The sequence below is a fragment of the Aphelocoma coerulescens genome, chromosome 12 (genome assembly GCF_041296385.1).
Source record: "Aphelocoma coerulescens isolate FSJ_1873_10779 chromosome 12, UR_Acoe_1.0, whole genome shotgun sequence".
Lineage (NCBI taxonomy): Eukaryota > Metazoa > Chordata > Aves > Passeriformes > Corvidae > Aphelocoma > Aphelocoma coerulescens.
In genome coordinates, this window is record NC_091026.1 from 7,025,725 (window position 1) to 7,051,435 (window position 25,711).

A 25,711-nucleotide genomic window follows, 5' to 3' on the forward strand; every position below is an offset into this window, starting at 1 on the left:
GCCTGCTGGTGAGAAATGCACCTTGCACTGTGCATATTGTGTGCCAATGGCCAAGGGATTTATTTACCTTCTGGCTGCTGGGGCTGTGCTAGCAGAAAAACAAAGCAACAGCTCCAGAACAGCTCCAACCGTGCCAGAAGCAGTACAGTGACATGATTCCAGGGCAAAAATGAGCCACGCCAGCAGGGAAACGAACAATCCCAGTGTAAGCACATCAGCAGGAGCTCTGCAGTGTGGCTGAAAGCTGCCCAGCCTTGTTATTCCCCATCTCGTTTCAGCATACCCTGGAGTAGCTGGCTCTGGGGTTCAGGGGGCTGCGGCACAGAGGGCACAGTCTGGGGCTCTCTGGCAGTGACAGGGATGGTGGAGCACGGCCCCCACACAGGATCTCACACCTAAACCTTGGCTGGTGTCATGGTGAGAGGAGGTGAACATTTCACCACAGGCAGCAGCTCTGTGCTGAGGGGAGACATGAAGAATCCCAGGCGATTCCTCAGGGATTATAAACCAGCCCAGTTCTAATTCTGTAATTCCACAGAGAAACAGACTGACTCAGAGGGAAACCTTAAAATAAATAGCACAACTGGTTGCTTCTGTGGCTTGAGGATGTTGTCCTTTCACCATGTCCTGTCTGTCACATCTACACTCCTACACTATTTTTTCCTACCTCTACACTTTAATTGCAAACACTTAATCCCTCTGTCAGTGTTCCTGTTTTTCCATTCTTCTGCACATCAAAGTTTCAAATATTCTCTCCTTCCTAGAAAGTATTTGTCCCCTACTTCTCCCCCCTCCCAGTGATTTATTTCTTTCCCCCTTTAGCTGCTGATTGTTGATAGCTGCCAACTTCTTAAATCTTTAAACAAGTTCAAATATCTGAAGCTGCCAGGAGTGTTAACTAGTTCCAAGGAAAATTATCCTTCCTGGCCCTATCTCCCTCTCTCAGATTCCCTAGAGTTCTGCCCACCAAACCCTGGACTATCTGCTGAAATCCTGTCTGATGAGATGTGGTGTTCAGATGTGTCTACTCAACAGAAGTGTCATCATCCTGAGTCTCAGACCTTTCTTACTCAGCCCGTTCAAGGTTCTTTCAGCTATTTAAATTCCCTTTCTCCTCGTCAGCTTTCAGTCACTGTGTTTGACCATTGCCATCATCAGGCAGGTGGGGAACTCCTGCCTCCAGCCCTGTGGTGCTTAAGGGTGTTTTGCTTCTGTCAGTGCCACTTTCACGCTCATCAGGATGAGCTGGAGATCAGGGCAGGAAGTCAAGGGCTGAAAGGAAGGTGCTTGAGGAGACAGGAGAACACAGACACCTCTGTCTACAGTGAAACTGTAACAATGTAATTTCCTTGTACTGAATCAGAAAGGCCTGAATTAAAGCATTTAATTGTTTACCACACTTTCTATGAGGAGTCAGTAATTCATTAGCTGAGTGAGGTCAGCCACACAAACACTATCTCAGAATAGCTGACTCATTTTAAAAACACATCCAGCCTTGCCATAATAGGGTGTGTTAGAGCCCGAAGGGGCCCTGCCCTCTGAGAAAAACTGAAGTAACAACACTCGACTCTTACTGGAAGGAGAAAATGGTCCTTTCAATGTTAACTGAATGGACTTGCCCTGCTGTCAGGAAGACAGAAGGCTTTTATCATGCTACCCTGGTTGCTGCGGCAGTGCCAGGCTGGCAGAGCCCACCTGCCCACGGTGCTGCCAGAACGCTCCTGGCACAGGCAGTCACAGCACCCCCACATCAGCCCTGCCTGTTTTTCACCTAAGGTGAAGGGATTTCTTTGGTGCATCCGTTTAAGGCAGGTTTTTAAAATTCTTCCCAAGTCCCCCCCTTCTCAAGGATAGGGAGCCTGAACAGCACAGGACAGGCTACTCGAGGGATCAATGCCTAAATCTCCTTGAGCAGTTCTCTCCTGAGACAATTCCCAAACTGCTGAGCACTCCCCAGTCGGTCACACAGACCCGTCTTCCTGTTTATTCCTGTAACAATTTGAAGTCCAACGCCCTGACCAGTTGCTCCGTGTGAGAAAATGGAGCGTGTAAAACAGAAACCACAGTCCAACCAAATGGTTCCGCCACCTGTTTTGTGAGACACTGCCCCGGGAGAGAGAAAAAGAAAATCTCTATGAAGAACTAAATGTTTCAGCTTGGGTTCAATCTTCGCCGAGCCACAACTCAGGGAGGAGAATCTAGGTGAGAATACACGATGTCTGGAGCCTAGAGTAGTGGGCTGGCAGCAGCCACCCTGTGCAAGTTTGGGGAAAGCTGGGCTGGTGCTGCTGCAGAGGCAGAAAGGAGCAGAGCGTTCGCAGAAGTGTTTGTATTTGAGGACTTAAAGAGGCCGGCCCGGGAGCCTCTCGACCACGAAGCCCCCTCGGTTACAAGGTCCATCCCCGCGGGGGTGAGTCCTGCTGCTCCCCGGGCTCTTCCCGCGGCCCCCGTGAGGACGCTCAGCGGGGCAGCTCCTACATCCCCCAAGCGCCCTCACGCTGCCGCCGCAAGATGGCGGCCGCCGCCATGGCGCGCGCGGCCCCACCCACCCCGTCACGGAGCGCGCGCGGGCGGGGCGGGTCCGGTCCCTCCCACTCGCCCAGCGCGTACCCGCCCGCGCGCCCGCGCGCGCTCCGACCTCCGCCCGCGCCGGGTGTCGCGCACGGACATGGCGGCGGCCGCGGCCGGCGGCGAACGGGCCCGGCCGGACCCGGCGGAGCAGCGGGCGGAGCTGGGGCCGCTCCTGGCCACGGCCCTCCGGCCCGGCGAGTCCTGGTGAGCACACCCGCGCCTCCTCCCCTCCCTCCCCGTCCCCGTCCCCCTCCCCTGCGGGCGGCGGGGCCTGCGGGCCGGGCCGCGCGCCGCCGCTGAGGAGCCGCGCCGGGCGGTGCCGTGCGTTGCAGGTACCTGGTGGAGAGCCGGTGGTTCAAACAGTGGAAGAAGTATGTGGGCTTCGACAGCTGGGACATGTTCGGCCCGGGCGATCCCAACCTCTTCCCGGGCCCCGTCGACAACGCGGGCCTGTTCCCGGGGCCCATCGACAACTCGGGCCTGTTCGGCGGTGAGTGCTGCGGGCAGCGGGGCCGCCGCTCGCGCTCGGCTGCGGAACTTCCCCGCGCTGCTTTCGCTTTCGAAGCCGAGCGCTGGAGCGGGCACGCGGCCGCCCCGCTCTGTGCGCGAGGGCACCGGCCGGGCTCTGCCTGCCCTGGGAGCGCCGGTGTTTCTTGGTGTCCTGGCAGTACCTGTGTGGGTTTGGAAAAGAAAACGCGCTGTTTGCTCTCTTCCGTCTGTCTCCGTTTTAGATCCAGAAAGTCAGAGCTTAAAAGAACACCTCATTGATGAGCTGGATTACGTGTTGGTGCCCACTGAAGCCTGGAACAAACTAGTAGCGTGGTATGGCTGCATAGACGGGCAGCAGCCCATTGTGAGGAAAGTAAGTATGGGTGAATCGACTTCTCCTCATCCTGGCTTCAGCTTTTGATCTCCATCAAACTTAGATGGTTGATTTTGCCAGATGTCAGTTAAGGCAAGGTTCTCAGCAGCTCTTTGGAGATAATAACTTGAGGCCTTTTTGCCTTGTCTGAAAGACCAGCTTGCATGTATTTCAGCTGAAATGCCTAAATGTTCAGGTGTTCTGAGTTAATGGTTTATTTGGGGGAAGAACCCTGAACCTTGTTCTGGTTGTGATTCTTTGGACCAGTACAGTTCTTTTATATTGCATGGAATAGTCTGTACTTTGTTAACAAGTGTAAGTTGTTAGTCAAACTTGTAGATCTTCCAGGACAGAATGGGTCTTTTAGTAGAGATGGATTAGGGACTTTCTCTGGAGTCTAAGGTGAGTCTTGTTTTCTCTTCCAAAATTGTGTGATTCTAAAATCTTTATTAATAGGTGGGTATGTGGTTTTGTCCTGTAAGTCATATTTTTGGTTGAGAAATGCAGTTGTATATGCATTCTGAGTATATAACCTGTTCTGGAAGGTGAAATTGGAAATTTGCTTGTTTTTTTTTTTTTTTTTTCCCTGGAAATGTGCATAGGTAAAAGATTTTTTGTTTTTATTTTAGTCTTAGGTTTTTGCACTGACTAAATAGAGCAATGCCAGTCTTTGGGGCCTATTAAAAGACTGATCACTACACCAAGTGTTGATATAATGTTCAGAATTAACATCACTTATGTTTAAGTAGCACTATGTTGTAAGTAAGGGTTACTCCAAGGTGTGCAAGACCTAGGAAAGTGTGTCACCAGAAGGGAAGTAAGATCAGGAAGTGTTTATCAGTGGCACTGGAATGTTGTTGTTCAGTGTGGGCTAGAAATTGTATGTAGTAAGAAATTCTGACATCTTCAGGACTGTTGAGTGAACCCTGGGTCACCAGGTGACCTCAGGTTCACTCAGCTGAGTAGACAGAACTCCCAAGGAAGCAAGAAGTAGGGAAGGAGAAAATAATTATAGCATGTAAAGGAGATGTGGTTTTAGAGAAACGTGTAACTTCTTGAGGAGTTGCAAGTCTGCACTGAGAGCGAGGATTGGTACTGTTACGATCAGTGCCTCTCCAAGTGAGGAAGCTTTTCTTCATGAACTGCCTAACTGCTTTCACAAAACCTGGCATGTTATTGCACACTCCCTTTTCTGAAAAATTGGAAAGTTGGCAAGAGATTTGGGAGCTATTGGGGAAATGCTTGGGCTTAACTGCATGAGCCTTCTTTTCTTGGGATGTCTGGTGCTGCTTTCAGTGCTGTAATCACCAAGGGAGTAGATTAGAGCTTTTGCTGGTTTACAGCCCTAACAACATATTCTGGGTCCAGTTAAGTGTAAATTTTTAAAGTTTTGAATTACTATGAAACTATCAGTCTCTGTTGTTTACCTGGTAACTGAAGGGAGTTTTAATATTTAAGAAGATGCTAAAATATAGCAGAGTAGTAGGTTTGTGGGATGTAACAGCCTCTTACAAAAATCCAGCGTGGGTCAGTGAGACATAGAAGCTGCAGTGCTGCACTTGGGTAGAATGTGGGCAGTATCTGGTTACAGTATTCCCCAGATAGCATTAAAAGTCAAGCACTTAAACTTGTGGTCCTTGAATGTTCTAAGCCTTTTCCTAAAGATGGTTCAACTGTAATTCTTACATTAAAATATCCATAAAAGTAGGATCTGGGAAGCAATTTTCAGGCATCTTTATAGCTTTAAAAGATGTTTCTTCCATCTCTGTGTCAGATGATCAGAGCCAAGTACAGGAGGATTAGATGAGATTTATTTGTTGTTCAGGTTTCTTTTGATAGTCTCAAAACATGTTTTTGGGCAGTCGTCTATAGAGTCCCACTGGAAAGTGTATTAATGTGTTTCCTCAGCAGCTGAGTTATGCTGAAATTGCTGTCCAATGGCATGACTTGAGTTGTACTTGGGCAAAGAACAAGGAAGCTGGTCAGATGCTGTTTAAAAGACATCTGCAGGTGATTAGAGGCTCCATTCCTCCATCCTAATGGACACAATGATCTGATCAGAAACTTCTTAGAAAGAGTTCTTTGATTTCTGAATATGGTTCTTATTTGTTTCTAACTACAGAATACTGGAGAACAGGAAGTCACGTTTAGTGACATTTATTCTGAAAAATAAACGGAAAACTTCTGATTTGGTTTCTTTGCTTTCTTAGAAAGAAGTCTGCTCTGCCTGTCAAGAAGCTGTTTAAACAGGGAACTTTACTTTCTGTTGTAACAGCAAAGTACTGAAGATCTTCCCGAACGTGTTTGTTAATTATTTACCTTTAAAGCACCTTGCATATCTAATACAACCTTCTAAAAGCAACAATCCTCAGAAGCTGCAAGCATAATTTAGTGGACTTGTCACTATAAGTCTAGGTCTTAATTCTTAGTTTGTTTCTAAAGCTGGGTAGTTTTTTCTGTAAAATGTTAGGTGTAGATCATACCAAGTCTGATGTCACATGAATAGAATGGAATATTTCAGTTGGAATGGACTTAATCATCTGGTACAACTGCCTGACCAATTCAGGTCTGACTGAAAGTTAAAGCAAATTAAGGGCATTGTCCAAGTGCCTCTCAAACTCTGTTACTCTTAAAAATTATACCAGCTTTTTCAATGAAATATGGTCTCAATTTCAGAGGCTTAGCTGCCAAGAACTCTGGAGAGGATTGAGGTGTGGGTTTTCTTTTTTTTCTTACTCCTTCTGTTACATTGTGGTTGTCTCATAACTGGCCTGTGAAATGTGCTTTTCTTTCTGGCATAATGTGTTTTAGGGTCTGTAGGTGATGAGCGGTGTCTAGTCTTAGGGAAACCTTTAAATAAAAATACGCTGGAAGCTAATGGCATGGGTAAATGTACCTATTGGAATATTCTCTCAAATGCAAAATTGATTTGAAAAGTACTCTGAAATAAAGCAGTGTCATCGAAACTACTTGAGAGGTACTTTTCTGTTCTTGCTAGGAGAGAGTAATGAGACAGATTCTGTGTACCATGCAGAAAAATAATGCTTTGGTTTGCTCTTTTCTGATAGAAGAGATTTTGCTCCAGTCTTCCAGCCTGGTTTCCTTCTTTTATATAAAACTTAGCCAAAGACTACAGGCAAAAGGTAATTTTTTTCTAGAATGCTTTGTGTGCTTTGTATTTTTCATGAGTAGTTAGCTGACACTGTCAGTTCAACTGTGATGATGGATCTTTGGAACTTTGCACTGTGGAAGGAAAGCACTGGGATTTCCTGTTTTAAAAACTAAAAACTCCCCAAACAAGCTGGTGACTGAATCTAGGAGCAAGTTTGTGTTCAGTTTGTGGCTTGCCTTGCAATACTGCAAAAGGCTCACAGTATTTAGAACTGTGTGCTTTGGAGAACTGCTCAGTATTGCAGCTCTGTGTTGCTTTGTTCCCTGTGTGCAGGTGGTGGAGTATGGGCTGTTTGTGAAGCACTATAAGGTTGAGGTTTATCTCCTGGAGCTGAAGCTGTGCGAGAGCAGCGATCCCAACAATGTCATCAGCTGCCACTTCAGCAAGGCAGATACTGTTGGTAAGTAGTTCTCTGATAGATAAAGCTGTGCTCTGTGTCTCAAGAGATAATCTGTGCCCTCCAGAACCTCCAGACTGGAGTGAACCTGACTTTTCTCTCTCTCTCATTGCTATATTTTTCACATGTAAAAATGCTGAATGTCAGCTGTCCTGTATCTACATCACTAAACTGAAAAAAGCATCTTCATGGGCAGCTTGACAGTAATAACTGAAAACTTGAACCTGTGTTTTCAAATGAACAGAAGTTGGCCTTTGGGCAGAAAGTTCTCAAAAGTGTATTGCATGTTATTGATTTGAGGGCTTGACAGCCTAATACATGACTGAAAACAGAAGTTTTTCATTCTTTCAGACTTAATATTAGACAAACTGTATGAACAATTGTAACTTCCATAATATGTTTTCTACTTGAACAATCTTGAAGGATAAGTGATGTACCTCCTTGCTAAAGGAGTTTAGTGTTTTTCAAAAGTACTCGTGTTTTAGGAATTCTGGTGTTTTTATTTTTTCCTCACAGCTACCATTGAGAAAGAAATGAGAAAACTATTTAATATCCCAGCTGAGAAGGAAACCAGGCTGTGGAACAGGTATATGAGTAACACTTATGAGCAGCTCAACAAGCTGGATAGCACAGTGCAAGATGCAGGACTCTATCAGGGTCAGGTAAGGGACATAACTTTTTAAACTTTTTCTCTCTCTCTCTCTTTTTTTTTTTTTGTCTCGTGTAGTGCTTTTGCTGATGTGTATTTTTTTTCACTTGCCTTTATGTACTTTGAGCAAACATTGACAATGGGATTTGCTAATGCTTTTGCAAAATGTCTAACAGACTTGCAGTTACCCTTATTACCTGCACTCTCTTTCAGGTTGTTTTAATAGAAGTGAAAAATGAAGATGGCACGTGGCCTGGACACCATTGCCTGGCAAAGTAAGCAAGCATGTTCTAACGGTTTCTGTTATTTTGTGAGCTTGTTTGCTAGGCTTTAGTGACCACATGTTCTCTGTGAAAGCCTGGTTATCACTGGCCGTTGTGGCTTGCTTTGTTTTGGTTATTTTCAGGGGGAGAAAATCTCAAATATAAATATTCTTCAGTGGTTCTGCTGCTGGTTTCTTTTCTTAGCAAGAGTCTGTGTTTTAAAGCCTGTTTCAAACAGGTTGTATGAGGATTAAATAGCTTTGGCTTTCTGTAGTGCTTAGGAGACGAAAGTGCTATTTGTGTTGAACTAGTCTGCTTAAAAAGCTACCTCTGCACAGTGAAACAAATAACCTGTCTTTTGCTGTTGTAGAACAAAAGGGATCTAGGAGAGTGTTTCCAAACCTGCCAGTAGTGAATGGTCAGAGTTCTGGTAGTTCCCCCTTGAAAAGGGTGTAGAAATAGCTGGCCAACCCCCTCCCTCCACCAAGAGACAATTATAGAAGCCTGTAAATGTGACACAGATTCTCTCAGAGCCATCTGATTTAGAGAAGGGATGGGTAATTGCAGGGCTTAGTGAAATATTGTGTGTATAGAGTGAATGGTGTAGAATGGAAGTTGCTTGCAATGATAAGGAACTGTTCATATCAAGTCCTACTGTAGAAAATAGAATTTGATGACTTTACCTGTCTGATGGCCTACTCAGTTCCATCCCAGGGGCCATCAGACTTGATATTGATAAAGAAAATAATTTTATGTACAATACAGTTAACTTACAGAACTTGCTGCCAAGTGCTCTCATTTGAAATCAAGATACACTAGTGTTAAACTTGAAGAATTGATTGGATAGATCAGTGAAACCTATTTTGAAGCAGTACTTTGAGAGATCACACTGTGTAAATGAATCAGGAAAATGCCTGTGGGATTACAGTGAACTTTCTGTAGGAGTATCACGTGAAAAGCAGCTAAACATTCATATCATGTACCTGGTTGACAGTCAGTATGGAAGAAGCAGCTGTGCAAGACCAGTCATAACCTTTTGTTTCCACATGAAGCAAAGCTGAAAAGGAGCTGTGTAGCATTCTCAGGCCTCAGGGTTGTCCTTTGTCAGCAGCTAGTCTGGTATGTAAAGGCTTTGATTTAACCTCTAGTGATACATAAGTGAAAGGGGTTATTGGTATGCAGATTAATATTTTCTAATGACATAAAAATATTTACTTACTATAACATGAAACTTGTGAAATTGTTTGACTTGGTGCTGACAATGGTGGCTGAAATAATTGTGTTAAGTGATACATACTGGATTATCTGTCTTTTGTACTTTGTATTGTGCTTTATCCTATCTTAGGCAAACTTCTGCTTCAGTGTTCCGTTTCTCAGCTGCAGAAAGTACATGGGGAACTTAAATATTTGGAGTTTTTTTTCTGGGCTGCATCAGTTTAATACTGTAAGCTTATGAGAGAGTTTTTCCCGAATTTAGAGTTTTGATGACATACACCAAACAGGATATAGAGCTCTCTGCTATTGATAGAGAAATGGTGAGCACCTGCCTCACTGCCCAAGTGCCAGAAGAGGTTCTGGAAAGCTGGGAGTTCATATCCTTCCTACTCGCAGAGTGTGTGTGCAAATGGGGTGGGTGAGTTCTGTGTCATCAGGATTTTTCCCCACCACGTGCTGCTTGTCGGAGGCACTGGCCCCCTACCAGAGGAAATAGCTTTTCCACTGGTTTGGCAGCCGTCCTTGTGTTTCCCCAGCCATCAATCTGGCTGACATTTTACAGGAAAAATGCTCTAAAACTCCACAGCAGTCCTTGGGTGGTATGTTCAACCTGTGCTTGGCCACTGCTGTTTGTTAGTTTGCTGCTCCCTAAAGAGCAAATTACTTTCTTCTTACTGTAGTTTGAAACTGCTTTTACTTCTAGACAAGGTTTTGGAAGAGAGGATGGATTATACTCATTCTAGGAATTTCAAAATTAGAGGCATACTTTGTTTCTGAAGCAAGATTTTATCAATGACTCTGCAGAACTTAGTACTCTTAAATTGTTACTTACAAGACTCCCAAAATAAAGTCCTGGGATAGCAGAATTCCATTTCAGTCCTAGCACACTTTTTTTTTATCTTGGATATAATTTTCTTAGCAAAAGCAAACAAGAAGTTATGTTAGATCTTTAAAAATACCACCTTTTCCATCAGGTATTGTATTTGAAAACTGGAGTGAAACTGTATTTAGCATCTGCCTGGTAGCTATCTCTCTCCCATTGCAATATGCAGCACTAAAATACCTTTTGGTTCTTTGGTTGGAGCTAGAATTTTCCTGCTGTTTCCTCTTCCAGCTCCTCTGTTTTCTCATGGCACTGTGTGCTGACACGGTGTGATTTCAGAGGACTCCTTCAGCAACTGGGCTAAATATTTTGTGTGCGGATGTCTTGGGGTGACTTTATGATGTGTATCCCATATTGCTGCCCTTTGCCCAGAAATCAATTTTTGTGCCTTACTATGCCTTTAAAATGAGCCTGAGAGGGGGAAGGAAAAACTGAGCAAAACTTTTCAAAGCAGTTTGCAGCTTGTTCAAGGTCACACAGAGACAGAGACTTTTTTTCAGCTGCGGCAGGAGAGCGGGAGGGAAGGGAAGCACCCGGTTTGCTTTTCCTTTCCAGCCAGCTTTCGGCAGTTTTTTCCCCCCAGCTCCTTTTCCTTCGGGGAGTTGAACTTTTGTTTTCCTGGGACTTCGTTTTCTCCCTTTTCTCTCTGCTGGACTGTTTCAACATCAGAATATATTGGGAGGACTTTCCACCGAGGCCTTGGCCCTGGAGGTGGGCCCACCACCCTGTCCCAGCTCCCAGGAGGGGGAGAGAGAGATCTACAGAAGGACTCTGAATTTTCCCCCAGCTATCTCTCAGCAGAGCGGGAGGTTTTATTATTTAGCATCATTATCCCTTTTCCTGTGTGTTTGTTAAATAAATAGTTTTTATCTCTTTCACTTTCCTTCGAGGAAAATTTATTTTTTCCTGAACCTGGTGGGGGAGGGCTGGTTGTAGCCTGCCTTCTCTCAGGGGATATATTTCTAGATTTGGCCAAACTGGCACAGCAGATCTTTATTCCATGACTTTGAAGTGCTTGAGTTTGCAGCAGATGCCGGGCTTGAAGAGGAGCCCTGAGGATGTAACATAAGTTACAGAGGCTTTTGCATGTAAGAACTTTCTAAATGAGCATCCATTAGGGCTTCTGCTTTGTCAGTTAAATGGAAATCCCAGCTTACCTGGCTCTGACAAAAACCTTTTGTCACAAAATTACTATGTTATTACTGGTTTTGTAAAGGAGGACTGACTCTACCTTGTGCTCTGAGGGTGGCCTCAACTCAGTGGAAACACTTTTTCTATTTGTTTTTCAACCACTTGAAAGCCTTTAACAATATTTTTCCAAATTGTTTAGCTTAGAAGGTTTTTTGCTTAACAACTATATGGATTCAGAGTGATCTGATTTTGTCCTCTTTATCCGTAAGTCTCCAGATTTCTCCTCACTTGCCGTTTGTGTGGGTTTTTGACAGGTTTTGTAGCAAGACATAAAGCAACTGTCTTTACATGCAGATGGAGACAATGTGCTTCAGTATTGTGAAGATGAAGTTGTGTTTCAGTGGTAACCCACCGCGTCGGCCAGAACATTTTGGAAGGTTCCAAGTCACAAATGTCAAAGAAGAGATAACTTTATTCTCTTACTTCAAAGCAAGGTCTTGGGGCCTCCATTTCTGAGGGAGCAGAAGTCACATACTGTGAGAAATGGCAGTGGAGGGGCAGGTGCCTTTGACCAGTCAAACTCTGCGCCTTCCACAGAAACCCTTTTTGTGGCATTGGGGATAAATATTTGGTGTCCAGGTGTTCTGTTGTCACCTCTGTGTGAGAGTGAGGCAGTCTTCTCAAGAGCCTGGAGTACTGTGGGGTCATTAACAATTGCTTTCCAGCCTTCAAGTGGGACGCTTTCAGAAAAAAAAGTTTTTCTTAGCTGCTCTCTGTGCCCTTCACCTGGAATCAATGGCCGCCTTTGTGAGCATCTTGTGAAATGAGGGGAAGCAGCTGTCCTTAGTAAATCCTTTCTTCAGTTGTTACACATAGATGAGTAACTTCTAAAATGTAGCAATATGTAGAATTTTTTATCTTCCGAAATGTATTTGATTTCTGTTTTTTTAATCTCCTCACATGGAAAGCTGTTAACCTCTCTTGTTGTTTTGCTACTTATATGAACCTTCCCAATTTTCTAGCAGGAATTCACTCAAGAACCTGGATGACTTTGTAGGTAGACTTTTCTCCACTCTGTGATTGTATCTCACCTTTGCTTTCTGATCTTTTATCTTCCTTTGTAATTCTTAGCTTTTTTTGTTTGTGTAGGATGCTGTTGAAGTACTTGGAACTCTTCAGTTGCCACATGGCTCTTGCTGAAGCACTGTCTCTATGCTTCTATTTGAAATCCATTAGGAGATTGTCCTCCTTTTCCTTTTTCACCAATAGATTTTTTTCTGTTCTCTCTCTTGGAGATCAAACAGCTTTCAAGTCTAGCATTTTCTAGATTGCTCCCCTTTGCTTCTAGATAATTCGCTACTTCAAACTTCTAAAATGTGTTGTTAATGGATTTACATGCTGATGTTAGCTAAATTGTTTTATTCTTGAACCTTGAAACCCACGCTTAGGAGCATGAGTCTGATAATTATTTAGTCTAGACCTTCTGTTCTCCCATTGATCTTACTTTGGTGTCCAGGTAATCTTGAAGTTCCATCTCCAACATTTAATGACAGGAGGTTGTGTATTGTCCCAGAAATGGTTATCTCAGTTATTCTGGTAGATCTCATGCTTTCTAGGACATTTTCCAGTATACTTTTTGGTTGTGCTGGCAGGTGGCTTTTTTAGCATGCTGCGGATTTTGACTGTGTTTGGGGTTTTTTGCAATTTCATCTGGAAGCTCCTGTTGTAACTTGTTTACTTCTGTATTTATTTTACTGCTATTATATTTCCAAACTGATAAGCCTGTCCAGCTGTTATGCCTTGTCATGGCCATTATGGCTTGTTCATTGTTGTATAGTTTTGTCCCCACAGAGGTTTTCCAGCACATTTTTTTAGTCCCATCTGAACGATGAATATGCATTTTTAGTTTGTATCCTTTGAAAAAGAGGGCCACATTAAAAAATAATAAATGGACAAGCTGAAGCTTGAGGGCTCTGTCCTCTGCTGCCTCTCTGCTCTGTTTTGGGAGTAGTAGCCACCATTGTGTGGCTATTGGTGACCTGCACCTTTTTGCTTTTGGATTTGTGTGTTTATTTGGGCTACGATGGATAGATTAGGCCAAATCCCAGTCAACTCTTACTACAGAGAAATAAATTAGCGTTAAAATAGTTTATTTAAGCTTATTAATTTAGTACTATCTTGCGGTTTTGCTTTTTTTTTTTTGGAGCTATGACAGGACACTGTTGAATTTTAGTGCCTTGTTGGTTATCTTCCTCATTAATGTTGTGTTTAAATAGATGGTCTGAGTTTCAGGTAGGGAAGGACTGACCTGCTCACTTTTTAATGCAGGTAGAGTGTTTTGAGGTCTTAAGATTTGGGGGGTTTTGCTTGCTTATTTCAAGGTGGTTTACTCATAAAATTAAAGCTTGCTTCCCTTTCACTCACACTGTCTGAATTGCTACTTATTTCTATCTGGGACCCAGATTTGCCTTTAAGCAATAATTGTTGCTCCTACTTCTGATACTTTTTTCCTCATGTTTCTGTTCCAGACAATTGTTTGGAAGTGTGATCAAACAGATCAGTAAATTCTGTGTGGGGTAACAAACTGTAGCTCAGCAAGTCATTGGAGTTTTGCAGGAGATGGGGCTGGGGATAAAAAAAGTAGTAGCACTGTTTCTACTTCTTTTTCCTTTCTCCCAGATCAAGCACTGCAACTAGCAGAAACTTTACTACCTCTTCAAAATCATCAGCAAGTTCTTATTCCTCAGTGTCTGCCACTTCTGTCATTACTAATGGTGATAGCAGTAACTCCTATGGACTGAACAGCTCCCACCTGGGCAGGGGGTAAGAGCAGGAATGTTCTTTTTGTTTCGTCACCCTTCATGTGAGTGATCCCATGCATCCTTGCCTGTATAGAAAAGGAGTGTGATGGTGCCCTAGAGGAGTTCTACTACTCTTGTGTGCCTGTTTATCAAACTTTGCTTTTTGAAACCACTGCCTTCTGCTGTTCCTTGCTCACTTGCGAAAGTAGTGCATGTTCCAGAGCGTACTAACTGCCAGAGCATTGCCTGTTTTTTGAGGTGACTTGGAGCATGAGGGAAGGGATTATATTCTTTTGTCTATGTGCCATTATGGTAGAAGCCTTTCCAGGTACAGATCATAATTTTATTATTATTTCTTAAAGTGTATTATATAGACCTTTGCTGCATTAGGATAGTGTGCTGTATACTTACAGACAGAGGAAATGAACGTGTTATGAGCCGTAAATTAATAATAGACTTTGTAAGGATTAATGTTTCCAAAGTTAGCACATATACTTTGTGTTCCTGGTATTCAGCATTAGACCCTATGAAGCAGCAGAAATGGGTAGCCTGGTTAAAAAATTTCAGTACACAGTTTTCTGACTTGTGTTTGATGTGACTTTTAAGTAGCATTGAGACTCAACAAACTCATTGTGGAGTTCACTGTATTGTCTTTTTTTCCAGAGGTTCTGGATTTGTCTGTAACTCTTACAACTGCAGGGACACTGCTTCCCTGTCACAACCTGGACTCTGTGGACTCAGTAACCTTGGAAACACCTGCTTCATGAATTCTGCATTACAGGTAAGAATTAGATAGAGCCCTCATTAGAATTAAAGATCAGTCTCATGGATATTGTGGATTAAAATCTGTGAAAAGAAAAGAATATATTTATGTGGTTCCATGAAGAGACTACACCTCAAAAAAAAAAAACCAGACTGAAAAATCAGTTCTTGTTTAGTTTGGCTTATGTTTAGCACATTAGTACTATAAAACTTACTACAGTATTAGGGACTGAATCTGAAATATGTGGCATCTGAAATGGCCTGGGGACGTTGTACAAAACAGATGCCTGACTGTAACATAAGGTCCCAGTGCTGTCCCTTGCCAAAAATGGGCTGATGTGGAGGATGTTTTGACTTGTGTGGGCTGCACAAGTGACCTGAGCAGGTCACTGCATGCAGTTCTGGGCCTGTGTTAAAGATTCTTGAAAAATTAAGGGCATGAAAAGCCACAGGAAGGGTTCAGGTTCATTGTGCAAGGTGTTAAGGTTGAAACAGTGATGCAAAGCTAATAATTATTTCTTTACTTTTAAACTTAATTTTCTTAGGATTATTTTTTTGATTTTAAAGAATGCAGAAACTTGTTAGGGTTAGTTTTTTGCTAAGAAGTTCAAACAAAATATGAGACAAATTGTATGAACTTTGATTTAAGAAATGGGCAAACTTCTGGTATGGTACCAGTGGTGTGAAATTACTTCAGTCACTCTGTGATGGCTTTGAAATCTGGAACAGGTCTTAAAATAACTGTAATGCATTATGCATGTGGTATTCAGAGCACCACAATAAAGTTGGACTGCCCTGCTTTTTGTTCAACATGACTTCATTTTCAGTTGTGTCATTGTAACCTTTAGCCACTTTATGTTTTCTTGGACTTAGCTAAGAGACAACTTCAAAATTTTTTATTGTCAAGGTGATTTAATTCAAACATGCTTCAATCTTAATTTATCATGCAAACTAGTCATGTTAAGGACCAATTACTTACTTTCTTGTATTTACAGTTACTCTTTAATTTTCTAGATATCAGTCTTTCAAATGCCGATTTCTGCCTTAATATTTTCTTTTTTTGTTTTTGTTTTACTAAACATGTTCTTGAGTCTTGCCAGTTTTGTGAACTTGGTACACGTCCTAGTGTGAAAGTTGGTTTTGTTGTTTTGTTGTCACACGTATCTATTGTCCTGTGCAGTAAATTAATTTTCCTAATACTTTTTCAGTGCCTGAGCAATACTCCTCCTCTGACTGACTATTTCCTGGAAGACAAATATGAAGCTGAAATAAATCAGAACAACCCACTGGGGATGAGGGGAGAAATTGCAGAAGCCTATGCAGATCTCATTAAACAGATGTGGTCTGGGAGACAGTCTCATGTGGCCCCACGTATGTTTAAAGTAAGTGTGCCATGTTCCTGTAGCACAACTTTGGGACAGAAGAAACAGTGAAAGCATAACATATTTTGATGTAATGAAGGCAGTAAGGACAGAATTGCTCCAGTGTTTCATGTTTTGCATAAATGCTTTTCATGGTACAGGGAGGAACTTGCTGGTGAGCAGCGTCCTTCCTCAGAGTTGGCTGCTGCTTTTTAATGTTACTTAGTAAATGACCTGCCAGCCTGAGAGCTGTTTACAGATGAATCAGAATGATCTTTGCTGCAAAACTGGGCATGATCATATGAATTGCCAGCTGTGAACTTTGGTTAGTGAGAAATGGTGTGCAAGTCACAAATCCAAAAAATTAAATTAAAAAGTGAAGAGCAAAATGCATCTCCTTGTCTATAACTCTGTTTATTGGTGTAATGTTCTCATTGCTTCAGTGTGAAGAGCTTCTTTCAGCTGAATTACTGAAAGTAGCTGGGGAAATTGTTCTGGCACCTTTCCCTGCAGTAGCATCCAGTTCACCATGGCCTGCTGCCAACAGAAGGTAGAGGGGAGCTGATCTCTGCAAAAGCCATGACCTGAGCGTTTTATATCCCCTCACTTTTGCCTTCGTGTTTCAGACACAGGTTGGGCGATTCGCTCCGCAGTTTTCAGGATACCAGCAGCAGGATTCCCAGGAGCTCTTGGCTTTTCTACTAGATGGCTTGCATGAGGATTTGAACAGAGTGAAGAAGAAGCCCTACTTGGAGCTGAAGGATGCCAATGGCAGACCTGATTTGGTACAGTGCCCTTTATTTGAGGATAGGGCCCAGTGCTTCTTCCTAGGGTATTTAGTTGGGTTCTGGGATGCTTCCTGGCCTTCCTGCTCACAGGCTGCACAAACATCCTTCCTACAGAGCAGTGTCCCTGGCACAGGAGAACCTTGTCATGCCTTGGGGCACTCTACCTAAATAGAGAAAAGTAATTCTCTCATGAGGTTTACCTGATAGAGGCCCAGTAAGTTTCTTGTGTTCAGTTTTCTTCCTGAGACTAGATTTCTCATGCTAAGAGCAGCCTCTGATTGCACTGAGCAAATGCCAGATGCCCTTTGCTAAGGAGTTTATAAGTTGTCTTGTGAAAGTCTTCAGGGGATTGTAATTTGTCTCCTTTTAGACTTTCTTTGTGAAATATGGCCATCATTTTCCAAGAAGAAAAACCTCTTTACTTTTTCCTTGAAATCTGTAACTGCAGTTGCCTTTCCAAAGCAAGAGGCAGCACTCCCATTCCTCCTGGGGAGTGGAGCATATCTGGTTGTCCTGAAGAGCAGCATGTGACCCTGTTACTGTCCTCTCAGCTCCATTCATGCTTCTGGCATTGTGTGCACCAAGGAATGCCTGTTCAAACTCAGCTAAAACAGATAGATTAAATTTGACTCGATGCAAGGCCCTTATTTCACTGAGAAGAAATCCCAGTTAGGTTGGACATACTGGTAGAGCCCCTTCCCTATGAAATTGACCTATCAGTATCAATTTTCCAAGTTTTCTTTGGTCCTGGTGCTCACCATACTGTAGAAATCTTTGCAAGAAATAACTTCTAATATATTTTTTTAAATTATTTTTATAGGAGGTGGCAAAAGAGGCATGGGAGAATCATAGGCTGAGGAATGATTCCATCATTGTGGATATTTTTCATGGTCTTTTCAAGTCTACCCTTGTTTGTCCCAAATGCTCTAAAGTTTCTGTGACTTTTGATCCCTTCTGTTACTTAACTCTCCCACTGCCCTTGAGGAGGGACCGTCTCATGGAAGTTACCCTGGTATATGCAGACCCACAGCGCAGACCTGTCCAGGTGAGGCATGTTGAAGACACACATTTCTTTAAGTCATCTGAGTTCTTTTAGGTTTTAAAGTTGAGACTCTCAAAAGTGATCTAAAGGACATTGATGTCCACCTTTCAGTGAGGTAGTATGGGTTTTTTAATGAAAAATCTGGCATGTGAAATCAAGTGACTTTGTGAAAGCTTGGCTCACGAAACTAAGGTCATGGTCAGCTGGAAGTGCCTTCCTGTGGTGAGATGACCTGTTTGATGTGGTGCTCCCTGAAAGCAGCAATGTGCTTGCACTGTCATGTTTACCTTGGAAAAGGTAAAGATGTAACTTACATTGTGTGCTGGGGCACACAGCATCACCAGCCTGTCCAAGGAGGGGACTGTCCCACTCTGCTCTGCACTGTGGCAGCCTCACCTCAAGTGCTGGGAGCAGTTTAGGTCATCACAATATAAAAAAGACATGACTCTGTTAATAGAGACTGTCCAAAGAGAGCCCTGAGGATGGTGAAGGGTCTGGAGGGGAAGCCTTATGATACCACTGGGTTTGTTCAGCCTGGAGGAGACTGAGGGGAGAGACTTCACTGTGGTCTTCAACATCCTCACAGAGGGAAGCAGAGGGGCAGGTACTGACCTGTTCACTGTTGTGACCAGGGACAGGACCCCAGGGAATGGCCTGAAGCTGAGTCAGGGGAGGTTTAGGTTGGATATCAGGAAAAAGTTTTTCACCCAGGGGGTAGTTGGGCACTGGAACAGATTCCCCAGGTGAGTGGTCACAGCACCAAGCCTATCAGTTCGAGGAATGTTTGGGCAAGGCTCTCAGGCACATGGTGGGATTCTTGGGGTGTCCTGTGCAGGGCCAGGAGTTGGGCTTGAAGATCCTTATGGGTCCCTTCCAATTCAGCATATTCTATGGTTCTGTGATACTAAATGGGTAAGGCCTTTGAATTTCAAACAGAATTGAAAAGTGATTCCTCTTGGGGAAAAAAATAGAAAAGAAAAATGACATGCTTGCTTTTTCAGCCTCCTCAATAGACTGGTTTTAAATATGCCCCCCACTTCATTTTCAAATGGACACACACATCCCTAAAGTAGCCTTGTGCTTGCCACATGTCAGAGAAGCACAAGCTGGGGCACCCAGGCAGAGTGACTGGATGTCCTGATGCAGTTTTGGAGGAACTGATTTGCAATATTTCCGTATCTGTCAAGATTTTTGCCTTGATCTTTAGTAGTAATGAAGAGAATGGCTCGAAGATGTTTTTTATCACAGAAAGAAACAGCAGCTTCATGTTCAGAGTAAGCTGCTGTGTCTGGTGATTTTTTTTTTTTTCTGGGTGTTACTACTGCTGAGCCTGAGCACAGCAGAAGGCCAGCTGTTCAAGGCTTTCATTCCCTCCAAATCCGTGCTTTGCAAGGTAAAGCTGAGATCCAGAAGACATTGAAGTGTGTGGTTATGACCTTAACTTCAGCAGAACTCTTATAAATTAAAGATTAAGGAGTTTTAAGGTTTTATTTCCATTTTCTTGCTCTCTGCCTTGCATGGGTTTGTTTTGCCTGGTGTAAGCATAACATTATCTTTGTTTCTAGTACCGGGTTGTGGTGCCAATGATGGGGGCCATCTCGGATCTGTGTGAATCACTTTCCAAACTCTCTGGTGTTCCTGCAGAAAATGTAAGGATAAATGCAGACAGTAATTTTGATTAATGTTTTTCTTGAAGCATTTTGGTGGCTTAGCTTTTATATGGGTGATAAGCTGAACTTAATGGGTTAGTGACAAAACTGTAACAAGTTAAAATGCTGTTCTTTGCTCCTAGAGTTAAAAAGATGCATGAAACAGTCTGTGTTTATTCTGATAGTTCCATTGCAGTAGAGAGGTTTAAGAGAAGGGACAGAAAAGTAAAGTACAACTGATGTTGGTGTGCTGACAATTGCAACACAGAACTGGAATACACTGTTGCTTGAATTTAAAGGTAGTTTGCCTAAATTTATGTAAGCTTTTACTGTAATCACTTTGCAAATATCACTTGCTGTCCTAGATGGTGGTGACAGACGTGTATAATCACCGATTCCACAAAATCTTCCAAATGGATGAAGGTTTAAATCATATCATGCCAAAAGACGACATCTTTGTGTGAGTAAACTGGGAAAATGCCACATGTGAAGAATACTGCAAAACATTTGCTTTGGTTTCAGGTTCTAAAACCCGATTCCTGTTCCCTCCCAAAACCTAAGGCTTCTTGTGGACCTTCTGCATGACTCAGCAGTAATGCAGCACTGCTCTTACCAGCAGATAAGCATGTGCAGTGTTCAGCAGGTATTGTTCTAACACAGGAGGTTATGGCCCTTCGGTCATAATGAACTTCTAGTTTGGTCTGTGTTATGCAGTTTAGAACTTCCTACAAGCCTCTTTCAGATATAATTATGTCTGGGTTACAGTCATGCTCTCACTGACATTTTTAGTTTTGCTCAAGCTTGTTGTTCTTGTGTTTTCCAAATCAGCCAAAAGCCTTGGGTTGTTACTAGGATAGTATGAAGTCTAAGGTGTTGTACTGTGCCTTTCCAAAATCCATCATAGCTGTTAGAGCACCATGACTGAGGGTTCTTCATAGACTCTTGACTGGTGCTAAACACTGTTTGTATCTAAATTGTGGTTGTGAGGGCCTTGAGCAAAGCTGAGGATTTGGTTGCACTTGATGTTCTACCTGTGTGTGGTGGGTGAGGTATTTCCAGTCACCTCTGATATCTGGTGAGGTGAGGAGAGCAAAAGTTGTGAGAACATTCCAGTGCAAGAATATTGCTGCCATGAAATTGTTGGGTCTGTGTGCAGACCTGCACTGACATTCTGTGGTGCTGTGTGAACCTTTCACAGGGTGGTTTGCTGTGACATACTGGTGCCATTTGTCCTGCTGTCTGTTGTGACCTTATTGCTGAGATGTAATGAAGAAGTTTTGTAAAAGTTTTTGTCATGTTGTTGTTGTCTTCAATTGTGTGACCAGTTAGGATGCCTGGGAAGGATGTTTGTCTTCTGTGAAGTCTGTTTGGGAGAGTGTTGTAGAGTGTTAGTTTGTAAGTCTGTCTCTTCAGCAAGTAAAACATTTTAAAAACAAGAAGCATGATATTACAGTGGTAATTGCAAAAAAGCCCTGCTTTCATACAGGCATAGCATGTTGTAAATCTCTCCACAGAAAACAACTGTCTGAATCAGGTCTGCTCTGGGGTGTGGGGGAAGCATTGGCTGAACTGCAGCTCCCAAGTGTATTTTCCTTTGCAATTGCCACTTCCTTTTATGTGAAGGACAACTGTAAATGAGGTGCTGCTGTGATTCACAGTGAGTGAACTGACCTGGGTTAAAAATAGCCTTCCAAGGAAGAGGAGAGGTAGCAGGAGGAAGTTTTGCAAATCCTGTTTTTCCATGTACACCCTCCAAGATCTTTTCAGCACTGAGGGGCAAGAGCAAGCAGCCAGGCACCAGGGCAAGAATTAGGAAAAAGCTGCTCATAGGAACGGGTAATGCCGCCAGGAAAAAGATATATAAAGTAATATTCTAACTACAGCTAAAAACCAGCATCCTTTTATTGAAAGGAAGTCTTGTCTCAAAAAACCAGCAGAGAAACGCTTGTTCATAAAGAGGAATGTGTTTTAAAGGCAAATGCATAATTACTTCTAGTGTGGACATTCTACCTGCCTTGTCTGGCTATAAAAAGTCTGCTGTTAGGTGTTCTAAGATTTAATTAAATCATTCAAGAAATGGTAATAGTAGTGTGAAGGTTCTTTAATTCCATTTTGTTTCCATCTATTATTGTTTTGTCCTGCCAGCTTCAAGACGTGTTTTCCATTAGGGAATGTACTTGTAGTCATGGATGTACATCTCTGCCTTCTGCTTCTTCCAGAAAGGATGATTTTACAGTTAAAGAGGAACTTGTCAAGTGCTGTTCAAGCTGTCGTGTTTCTGGCAGAAGTTTTGGACAGTGATGTGGCAGATCAGGTTTCTGCCCTCCTGCAGGTGCTGTGTGATGTGTGGCTGGGGAGTGTGCTATGTGGTGGTTGTTTGTTCAGACTGCTGCTGCCAATAACTTCAGGAGTTTCTGATATCTCAGCAACTTCTTAGCAAACATCTTCCTGTTTATTAAAGGGAGAAATAAAAAATATTTTAAAAAATGTAAGTCTTTCAGAACCTTCCACCTTTAAAGAACGATCTTGTTTCCAATTGAAATGTTGAGAAACGTTTTATTTCTCCAAAGTCAATGAATAAGAGTTTCTCACTAAAAAGCATATTTTTCTTCTTAAATTAAGGCCAATTCTTTAGAGAAGTGACAGGAAATGACTTGCTGCTTATGACTTTAAGGGTGCTCTGCATGCCCCCATAGTCCATGAAATGTTCAGCTTGGAAAAGGTGCTCCTGCACTGGTGATGGAGCTGTGGGGTGTATCACTGGTTACACTGAGTGATGCATCTCTCTCCTGTTCCTGAAAAAAAACTGCATCAATTAATGAAGGGGAACAGATGCCTTTTATTAGAAAGTACAACAGTGGTAGGGTTTTACAGTCACAGTATTTTCACCCAAAATTCACAATTGAAATAAATAACCTAAAAAAGACTCAATAAACCATGCTAACTAAATCAAACATTTGTTTGCACTACATTTATACTAGATATTGCCACAAAAGAAACTCTTAAGAACACTTTCTAGAGTGTTGGGCTGACAAGATAGCAATTGCTTTTTAAGAAAGGAAGAATCCTTCTGGAAGCTGCTGGCCTACCATGTTTTGCAAACCTAAATTTTTCCTAGGATTTGTTTGAATCACTTAATGGCCTTGTGTGGTAAGACTAAAACATACCAGCTTCTAGGAAAGTCTGGGGAAATAGAAGTTACAGAATGGATGGGTTTTTTAACAGCATTACTTACGTTGTAAATCAAATAGGAAAGCTGCATCATTTCAGGGTATTGGGCTCCGTGCAGCAAAGCCAAGTGAGAGCTATGTCAGCTGTCAGGTGGGAAAAACAAACTCGAGAGGGATTATCTGGTAGTCCTGGCACCTTTTGCAGGGTATGTTCTTAGGTGCTAAATGTTAACCTAGATGTGTTTCAAGTTGACACATGATGCAACCTGGGATATGACTGTGTACCATTAGTTCTTTTTATTCAAGGAAAAGATGTTTCCTAGAATCAAAGTGTCTCTTGTATTTAGATGATACTTCATGATACTTGCTGTCTCATGTACTTGAACTCTTTCCTAATTCATGTTTTATTGATTCTGTCCCTTTTATATACTCATCGTGTGCTCTTATTTCCAAGTAATGTCCGGTGGTGAGACTTCCCCATGGGAAACTGTAATGTGTACATCTCGCTCCTTGTTTTCAGTGGTTGCAGTTAGATGCTATGTTTCTTTCACTGGTTAGAAAACAAAGGGAAAACTATCCAAACCAGAGTTAAATCAGTACAGCATATTCAGAAAGAGATATTTCTCATGTATATTTCTCCAGAACTTGTGTGCATTCCCCATTGCATTACACAGATGACTCCGTGGGTCCTATTGATTTTTGAGGTCTTTTTCTGAAGGATTTTGTTGCTTAGTCTTTGAATTGGGATGAGCTCATGGGCCTTCTCTTTTGTTCTTCCTTGTAGCCACACCAGAGTGAATTCTGAGAGAAGCTGTGATAAACTGAAGACTCTACCCTTCCATTTAAATGATGTTTTTAAAAGGTGTTAACAGTTTCCTCACCTGAAAAGCACTCCTCCCTTCCACTGGCAAAAGGAAACCAAGGTTGTTTCAGTAATCATCTGTGGTTGTTTGCTGGACTCTGAGAATCCAAAGAATGAGTGGGTAATGATAGGGCAGTACAAAGCCCCGGGGCTCTGAGTTCATGAGCAGCTGCCATCCGATTGTTCCTTCGTTCCTTGCTCTCATTTGCCCCCTCTAAACACGACATTGCTCTGAGTCCAGCAGATCTTCCACTTGTGATCACCTTTGTGGCTGTCTCCTGTGACAGAAATCAGTTGTTTCAGTGGTTCTGAAGCTGTAGGATCTGGTTGTAACTTAAACTGGCAGTTCTTGCCTTCTGTACGTTTCTTAGCATCGTCTTAAGTCTCAGGACTGAAAAAATTTAAATATAAATGTCAGTCTCTTACAGTGTTTCTGCAGGTTTGGTTTGCTGAGAGTAGTAGCCAGGCCTGCCTGTGAAAGCAACACCCCTGTGGTTTCACAGACTTCTGATTTTATTGTATTGTGCACTGGCCAGCTGACAACACACAATTCAAAATTTGGAAACTCTTAACACTGCAGGAGATAGGTGCTCCAGCAGGGCTGTGATTAAAAAAAAAAAAAATTCAGTTCTTTTGTACTGGTGTCTTGCTTTTGACATCAGTGTCTGTTGAGTCTCAGCTTGTTATTTGAGCCTCTGTTGGTTTGTTATTGAGCAGATCATGGATTTCCCTGAAGTGCTTGGGTTGGAAATGTCACTGAGCAGGAGCTCTCACAACACATTGCAGCAGGAATAGAGCAGCTGGAATGGGCCTTGGCTTTTCTGAGCATTTGCTTGACCAAGGATATGGTCTGCAGAGTCAGATATTGTAGTCCAGACTGCTGTTGGTGAAATTTGGGAAATGTGCAGTATGTGGGATGTATGGAATATTGGGCTTGCACCTTTTGTGGGTTATTTCAGTGGTGGAAAAAACTGGGGGGTTTTCCTGTTTTCACATAGGGTTATGAGGGAAGACACATTCAGCCTTCTGGTTTTTGCAGGGCATCTTGGACATCTTGAGATGTGTATTGTGAGTTTCCATGTGCTACTGAAGTGGTGGGGAATGCTGAATCTGGGGGAGTGAGGAAGGGGGTGAGAACTGGACTCCATTTGGAACTTAGTCTGAATGGATTGCAATATGGAAAACAAAGGTGTGCCCTGGATGTCTAAGATACATTTTTCCTCTGAACTGCTCAGTTTCTAGTTCATCAGTTCTGGTGTATTATCTCACCTGTTGTGCTCTGGGATAGTAGAACCTCAGAAAGAATAAATGCAAATACCACTGGGCTTCTTGATATTTAGGTGACTTTAAGTAACTTTGCAGTGCATCCCAAAATGAACCTGGCACCTTTTACACAAGAGGACAAAACTTTACATTTTCTTTCCCAAGTCAGCTGAAAGGAAAGGAGAATTTGGGAATTTTGAAAATTCTCCAGGCCTGTTCTTTCACGAGGCTTTGCACTTATCTCTTTCTCAACTTGACAGGCTCGGAACTGTCAGGTAGTCCTGGTGCAAGTTGTGTTAATATTTAGCATCAGAGAAGAGCTGAGATGCAGAAGTGGAGGGGGTTGGTAGAAGCCTTGAAACGGTGTCAGTGACCTGGCATGCAGGGGCAATACAGCCAGAGAATGGTGGGAGTATGCCACTTCTCACAGTGTTGGAAATGATTCTCTCCAAGCATGTTGTTCTGTGGAAGGACAGGGAGGTCTGTGGCAAATGATCAGAAATCACTCCTGTAAAGGTGGTCTGCAAATCAATTTGATGACAGTAGTTCAGTGTTTGTGCTGAATGCTCTCATTACCCAGGCTAAGCAGAGCACAGCATTCAGCACACAACCCAAACACTTGCTATTTCTTTTCCTCAGGTTCTGGGAAGCCCAGCCCCACTAGGATCTCGGGCTCCCCCTCCAATGTAACCCCCACACATGCACCATGCTGGTGATATCCCATCACCAGGGATCCTGCTGGAGCTTGGAGCTGGCCTACAAGGGCTCAGGTAAGTACCACATGAAAACAAACTCCACAGCCCATTTCAAGGGTATTGCTCTTAGTATTTCTTCTTAGTTCTTAGGAACTAAGAAGAAAAATATTCTGAT

General features: G+C 42.8%; 1 protein-coding gene across 3 annotated transcripts in view; it reads left to right on the forward strand.

Annotated features, from left to right (window-relative positions):
- Window positions 1-2,616: 2,616 nt before the first annotated feature.
- Window positions 2,617-25,711, forward strand: part of USP4 (ubiquitin specific peptidase 4) — a 31,770-nt gene continuing 8,675 nt past the window's right edge. The window contains exons 1-14 of one of the 3 annotated variants that reach the window (XM_069028216.1): window positions 2,617-2,775; window positions 2,904-3,061; window positions 3,303-3,433; window positions 6,879-7,005; window positions 7,519-7,664; window positions 7,865-7,926; window positions 13,823-13,966; window positions 14,608-14,725; window positions 15,915-16,088; window positions 16,694-16,852; window positions 17,676-17,900; window positions 19,463-19,546; window positions 19,912-20,006; window positions 25,481-25,599. In XM_069028216.1, the coding sequence (XP_068884317.1) occupies window positions 2,669-2,775; window positions 2,904-3,061; window positions 3,303-3,433; window positions 6,879-7,005; window positions 7,519-7,664; window positions 7,865-7,926; window positions 13,823-13,966; window positions 14,608-14,725; window positions 15,915-16,088; window positions 16,694-16,852; window positions 17,676-17,900; window positions 19,463-19,546; window positions 19,912-20,006; window positions 25,481-25,505 (1,755 nt within the window). In that variant the 5' untranslated portion in view covers window positions 2,617-2,668 and the 3' untranslated portion in view covers window positions 25,506-25,599. Of the gene's footprint in view, window positions 2,776-2,903; window positions 3,062-3,302; window positions 3,434-6,878; window positions 7,006-7,518; window positions 7,665-7,864; window positions 7,927-13,822; window positions 13,967-14,607; window positions 14,726-15,914; window positions 16,089-16,693; window positions 16,853-17,675; window positions 17,901-19,462; window positions 19,547-19,911; window positions 20,007-25,480; window positions 25,600-25,711 lie in introns of those variants that run through there. The other 2 variants (XM_069028214.1, XM_069028215.1) reach the window with 2 other exon arrangements.